The 7,425-nt window shown below is 40.5% G+C and overlaps 1 protein-coding gene across 3 annotated transcripts in view; it reads right to left on the bottom strand.

Annotated features, from left to right (window-relative positions):
• Positions 1-2,206: 2,206 nt before the first annotated feature.
• Positions 2,207-7,425, bottom strand: part of LOC311240150 (uncharacterized protein) — a 67,359-nt gene continuing 62,140 nt past the window's right edge. For all 3 annotated transcript variants that reach the window (XM_084328692.1, XM_084328694.1, XM_084328693.1), the window contains exons 15-16: positions 7,281-7,424; positions 2,207-4,712 (exon numbers count right to left, since the gene is read on the bottom strand). In XM_084328692.1, the coding sequence (XP_084184818.1) occupies positions 4,611-4,712; positions 7,281-7,424 (246 nt within the window). In that variant the 3' untranslated portion in view covers positions 2,207-4,610. The remainder of the gene's footprint in view (positions 4,713-7,280; position 7,425) is intronic.

Below are 7,425 nucleotides of genomic sequence, written 5' to 3'. Positions count from 1 at the left end.
AAAAAACTTCAAATATGCTGCAAGATAAGAAAAAAAATGTTTTACTCAAAACTGTACTCCTGAATTATTTTACTTTTTAAGGCATTTTTCTCCCCTGAGAAGTACACAACTTCAACCTGTCACTAAGGCTATTCCATAGTTTAACTCCCAACATTGAAACACATCTAGCTTTTACATTAGTTCTTACATGTATACATAACCCTCTTAAATTATACTTCCCTTCTCTTGGTTTAAAGAGACATTGAATACAAACTGTTAGTGCTCTTAGCACGGAAAATTCTTTCCAAAGTTTTTATGTATATCTACAAATTGTTATGTGCAGGACTTTATGAATAATGGATTTGTCGATTCAAGGTAACTAGCTTTGTTTATTATTCTAATAGCTCTTTTTTGTAGTTTCATATACTCTTTCAATTTCAGTTCCATTTAAATTCAGTTTAATTTCGGTCGGTAGGAACACCACCAAATACCATACATTTAGTTTTGTTTTCATTAAGAGGCAACTTATCAAACCATTTCATTAACTTTATCAATGCCCTATACTGTTTTCAATTTTTATTTCATGTCCTCCCCTGCTTAAGTTGATTTAAGACATTTTGAAGTAAATTAGTATCATCAGCGAACATAACAAGTTTCAAAATATTCTATACTGTAAAAATGTCATTTAAATAAAGTAAATAACTTGGGTCCACAAGTTACTCTTCTAAGATGTGATTCTGTACTATTAATGTTTACAGACATAATAAACTTTATTTGTATAGCACTTTTCATACAGAAATTGTCTCTCTCACACACACTCACTCTGTAATGCAGAATACTATCAATTATAGAATTATAGGACAATACCAAGACAATTCTTAAGTTGATTTAAGACAGCGTTGCCAGATGAGAAATGTTAGTGTCATACCATAATCACTCCACCAGACAGTAACACAAGGTCACATGGTCGTCCCTGTACCTCTTGTGCCGTGCAGAGGACAGTTTTCTATAGAAATGCCACTCTATGGAATAAATGACAATAATGAGTCTGTTAAAAAGTGCATCTAATTAAAAAACAACTAAAGGGATGGATCAACACTTCTTCTTATTTTCTATTGTTTGATTATTGACTTCTTTCTTGAAATTATTGAAAAAAGAAAGAAAAAGATTATTCTTATTTCAATGTGTCAACTATTTGTGTGTGTATGTGTCTGTATATTTCTTAACATCACTTTTTATTTTGAAATGTTAAAACTACAATAAAAAGACCACTATATAAAAAAAACACCAACTACATTAAAACTACAGTACTTAAAGCATGATATATTAAAAACCATGTGGAGCAGTTCTGTATGTATATAAATAATAAATAATAGTAGTACAGGTACATAGTATGTGTCCATCAGGTGGAAGGGGGAGTCTATTTTAAGTAGTCCAAAGTCCTTGGGGGGGGGGGGGGGCAGTCCGGCCTCCACCAGACCTAGGTGTTCAGCAGTCTGATGGAGGTTGGCACGAAGCTACCTAAGCCCCTTTTGTTCAGTGATGAAGCTCTGTATCGACGGCCTGAGCGCATTAGTTTGTGAAGGGTGTGTGTGTTATCTACAACTTAACAACTTAATTTGTTCTCTTTTTTTGTAAAATCTTAGGAAATATAGGTGTATGTATGTATGTATTTTGTTTTGTTCTATGTGGACCCCAGGAAGAATAGCTGTTGCCTAGGTGACAGCTAATGGGCATCCAAATAAACAATACCAGAGGCTTAAAATTATCGTATTTTGAGGAACATCATCGTGCGAGTCAATAATACATCTGGCAATGCTGATGTAAGTCTTTGGACTTAAATACTAGTGTAGCAGGGTGGATTATCCCTGCTTCGTGGGAACGGGTGTGCACAGCCACTGGGTAGCGAGACACAGTAGATCTCTGTCTGACTGCACCTCCGTCTTTGGGTCTGGAGCATCAACTGGAGGCTGGCAGTGGGGGTGGATGGGGCCCGGGATTTACCAACCTGGTCTGGTACTCTGGTCTTCCTCTCCCTTCCAGGGCGGTCAGCAGTACTCCCCAACTCGCTCTCACTTCCCCCAATTACTCCTTTAACCCTCCCACACCCAGTGACTGAATGGTAAATAAATAACTTGGTTCCCCCCGCAAGCAGTACCCTCCCTCAGTGACACTAGGAACCTTACAGTAAGAAATGAAAGGTTGAATAGCCCTACCTTAACTGAAGCTACTCTTTGGGTCCCAAACAGCCCTCCTGCTAGCCGCAATATATAATGACGCAGGGTGTCTCTAAACACCGGTCCTCTTCAAGCCACGCTGGCGGGGCACCTCACTAGAGGGAATATCGTTAACATAAGCCACACTTGGCTATACCGCATTTCTTCTAGGATAACTTGTTGTATCACTAGGGTTATTCAGTGGGGAAACATGCAACACGCTACTACGTTTACCTTTCTAGGATAACCCGTAATATACTCAAGTTCAATACGTTCACCCGTGTGGTCCACTACGGGGCTCTGTCTAGACACGACCGATCACATCCAAGTCCAATGTCGAAGAGGCTGGTTCCTCCCACTTCCGTCTCAGTTGACTTGCTTCCGTCCCCATCTCTCTCGTACGCTCCGCCTGCCACCGCCAACTAGCCCCACAGAAGAAGCACTGGGTGGAAGAATATGATCCAGTGTTACTGTTTATAATCCATATTCCAGCCGGTAGGAGAAGGAGAAACCCGCGTCATTGTTCGAGGGAATATCAATGGAAACTAGTTAATATGTCTTGGTGCACCAAGGGGAGATAAAAGGCAAGTCAGCACTTCTGAATAATAGCCATATATTCAGGGTGCTACACTAGTATAGTATAATAGTGTGTTAGTATTTTTTTTTACATTTAGAAACCTCACTTTTCAGACATGGGAGTGACATATATGCAGGGCTGTACACTAAGCTTTTTCACTAGGGGCACACTTGCCCCTAAATGAGAAATTTAGGGGCAAAAAATATTTTTTAGGGGCACATTTTTTAATAACAATTTTACCATTATTAAAAAAATATGTTCCTCCTGCCTCATTACTGTGGTCCTTTTATTTAACATTTAAGTGCGTTTGTTTTCAGGTTTGTATCTTTTATAATGAACCAACTGAGAGTGTGTAAATCACTAATAGAACAAAAACAACAAACTGTGTGTGTGTGTGCGCGCGCTTGTGTAGTGCTCCTTGAATGAGATCATCACAACACACACACACCATTAATCAGGAGGAGAAGAAACTCTGCATACATTTGTTTCACAATGAAAAGTGCTTTAGAAATCAAATGAATTATTATTATTGTAAATAACCTCATGAAAGGTTTATTATTTGTATGGGTAATTACCTGCTTCATATTTGTGATGTTACTGGTTTCAGTGTGTGCCTAAAGTGATCAATGTGTTGGGCCGTTTATAGAGATCTATGCCAATTAATGTTTATGTATATCCGGGACTTTTTTTATATAAGAATTGAGAGGTATTTGTATATATGACCTTTATTTTGAAAACTGTTGCAACGCAACCTTATTTACATTTGCGCTTTTGACAGTGAAATGTTCAGTCCAACTTAGCTCGAAGGAAAGACTAATAAAAAAGGTTTAATTGACTCGTATGAGGCTCTTACGGTAGGACTTTGATTGTTTATAGAAGTGGAATGTAATACTATGCAAAACGAGAAATAAACAGTGATTTTACCAGCAGTCATTTCATTTCATATACGGGGAACCGACAATTATTAGTATTATATTATTTGCATATCGTCTCATTATTAGATAGATAGGTTGATACTTTATTGATCCGCGGTGTCAATTTAAGTAGACAGTATTTCACGTCCTAATAGTGGGGTACTCACGTAATGCATGGCTGATCCTGAACGTTAGAAGTTTCCGTGTCCCCGTCAATCAATCATCACATCATCACGTCAATCATCATCATCTTATCATCTCTCCACATCGGACGTGGTTGTCATAAAATTGACTGATATCCATTATCCACTCCGTTGTTCTTGCGGAGCAAGAGCCATATTATTATTTAAAGGAAGCGGCTACATTCAGTTTCGTTTCGCTAGGAATTATGGGATTTGGTGTTGGATGTATAGACTACGCAGATAGGGACATGGTCTTTAATCGCACGATAGACTACAAGTTCCAAGTATATAGCGTGACCTAGATTCACTCCGCGCAAATCTTTTTTTTCACTCAGGCTATCGGTGATCGCAGTAAGTTCATTCATTGCCGACAGATTCTTTCATAGCACCACGACATTGTGTCGCACTGACAGCTCGCGTGAGTGGCGTCATCACACGCCTTGGATAATTTAGGAGTGTAATGCGAATGCAAGGCTTGAAAGCACTACTCGCAAGCCCGCCCCCAAATAATATTTACCAATCGCAACGGCCAATTAAAGGGGCAATTCGCGATCATATCATCGCAGTGTACAGGCCTGAGAAATGCCCCATTTGGTATTCATGGCTATGGAGAGGATAAAGTGGTATTACTCTTAAAGTGAAATCCAAAGCCATAGTTTCTGCAGTGAAAAACAGCATGTGAGCTGCACATTGTTCATATTCCAAATGTTCATGTGAAGGAAGATAGAGGACGGGCTGTCACTCATAGCAAGGTCTCCTGTTGTTGAACGCTGAACACGTTCTTGAACTCCCTGTCAAATAAGTCCTTCAGCTTGATGCCCACGTCCCGAAATTCTGCATTGTCCTGCAACAGACAGAAACGTTGTTTCTTCAGAATCATTTTAGACGTGAAGTACCTCATAGACCCACAACGTATCACTCACCCACTCTAGGCTAAAACATGCTTCGACCCCTTGCGCTGTCGTGAGGACACGGTGGCGTCCGACAGCAGGAACCAAGCACAGGCGATTTGACGTGCGTCAGAAAACCACATATCTCCAGGTTTTGAGAGGCACCTGCTAGGCCCATGTGTCCAATCAAGACAGTAATTTCCACCACAATCATGTCATAACGACAGCATGTTTGTTCATTTCTAAGGTAAGCTACCTCCTTATACTACATCATTATTGGAATGGAATCTTGGAGCCTATGGAACCCGTTCTAGTGACTGGCTGCCCCTAAGGTCCCTGGAGTTTGCTCGGAACAGGGTAAATCTGCATTTTGCTATGATGCCCCCTAGCTCTTGGAATGAACTCCAACAGTCCTTAAAGCTTGAGATTCTCCCATATTTTGCAGAGTTTAAAACCTTGATCTCCAACCTTTGTCAATCAAGTTGTACGTGTTTTAATTGATTTGTTATCCTTACTTTTTGCCTCGCCTTGTTGTCTTATTGTTATGGTTTTATATGCTGTCTGATTTTATATGATGTTTCTTTTGCTTATTTCTGTATGTACACTCGACGTGACTGTAAACGAGGGAAACCTCAGTTGCCTTTCGCGTTTTCACAGTTCATTCAGTTAACCACTCTGCCCCTAGTGGCGGTTCACAGGCTCATGCAAAGAGAATCTTCGCATCTATGACCTTGTTATTATACCACTCTGTCACCGATAAACCTATAAATAAAGTAGCGTAGATGTTTAGAGAGGATTTAGTCTGGATCACAGGACTGTAGGGCTGTCCCCGACTAAGGATTTGGATGGTCGACTATGATTGGCAAAAATTTGCCGTTAGTCGACTATTGGTTGACTAAAAGAAAAGAAAAAAAATGTATAATATTTGTAATATTTCAAATCTTTTTTTTGTTTTTTTTTTAAATTTGTATCATTCCATTTGGGCTGTGGGGGGTGCTTAATGTCTGAAGGAGTCGACTGAAGGCTTCTTGTCCTCTGCAAAAGCATGCAATTGGTCCACTGATGGATACATCTTGATATTTGTCTAATATCTATCTAATTACCCTATCTAATATCTATCTAATTACCCTCTAATACTGGCAATTGTATTAGTGTGAACGGCCAGCCAAGCTGGTGACAACCCCGGAGCTGTGAGCTGGATTCGAACAGGCGAATCCTAGCGTCTCCGGGGTTGGTGACGAACGCAATCTCCGCTACGCCACCTGACCGCCCCGTATTCTTTGTATTTTTTTGCATTGCTCATTGCTCTTACATTGATATTTTTGATATTTTCTTTATAATTTTTTTCTATTCTATTCTGTTTGATTTCTTTTTTTTATTATTATCTTTTTCCTCCTTCTTTTTCCGATTTTTCTCTCCTCCCAATGTTAGTCGTTATGCCAATTCCCACTCCTCCCTTCCTGGTCGTTGCGCACTCTACCCCCTACCGTCGGTCTGGGAGGGCGGAGACTATCACATGCTTCCTCCAACACATGTCCAGCCAGCCCACCGCTTTTTTTCACCTGGCAGCACGGACTCTCACTGAGAGAGTGTAACGTGTGGAAGGTCACACTACCTCTCTTAGATCCTTCCCTCGCTGTGCAGGCGCCCCGACCGAACTGTAGGAGTCGCTGTCCACAACGACCCAGACCCACCCACCGGCTTCCCTCCCTCTGGCTCTGCCAATCAAGCCAGTATGACGGCCGGCCAAGCCGGAAGCAACGCTGACAGCTGGATTCGATACCAGTGTCTGTAGCGTTGGTGAAGAGCGCCTTGTCCGCTGCGCCACCCAGCCGCCCTCTATGTTTGATTTGACTAATTTCCTTATGTTGATTCAATACTTTGAGTGTGTATATATATACATATATAATGTATTCATCTTTTATTTTATATATATTTAATATTATTGTATATTCCTTCACAGTGACATATTTTTTGACATAGCCTACCATTAAGTGGATTGTATCTTTGCTGACCCTTTCTAACTATGTCATGTTATGTATATGCTGTGCCTCCATTCATTTAGCACCAGCTGTCTCTCATTGTAATTAGACTCTCCCAGAGTTCTGGATTCTCTATATTAGTCAGTTTTGTTTGGTCTTGGTTATCTATACCCTGATGAAGGCCCTATGTAGGCCGAAACATGTTGGTTTCTTTTAAATGATCTAAATAATGTGAGCCATTAAATAAAGGCTTTTTAAAATGTGTAGAGCTGCCTTGGACTTCAACTTTCTTTATAACTATAACGGATCCTACCCCGGATTGAATCCAAAGAGCACCTACTGAAACACAAAACCAAGAACGCTGTAGCCCTCTCCATATCCTCTTTTTTATACAAATCCTTAGTCAGGGACAGGCCTAGTGCTAACATAGTGTGGAGAGAGGTATGGCTACGCAAGGCTAGAGAGGATTCAACTTTAAGCTTCTTTCACTGCCAGATATATCTGTCTGTATGTCTTTGAATCAGACCACATGTTTCTTACCTTGTTGAAAGTGGCACAGTTGGTAAAGATAAGCAGCACGTCAGAGACAAACTGTCTGACGGTCTGGAAGAGGCTCTGCTGGAGCTTCTCTGCTACCTTGTCCAGCCACATCGGAGCGCTGATCAGGTCTGTGTAGCCTCTAACC

The sequence above is a fragment of the Notolepis coatsorum genome, assembly GCF_963971535.1.
Source record: "Notolepis coatsorum genome assembly, chromosome: 14".
Taxonomy (NCBI): domain Eukaryota; kingdom Metazoa; phylum Chordata; class Actinopteri; order Aulopiformes; family Paralepididae; genus Notolepis; species Notolepis coatsorum.
The sequence above is the reverse complement of the archived record's forward strand: the minus strand, read 5'-3'. Positions and strand labels throughout refer to the sequence as shown.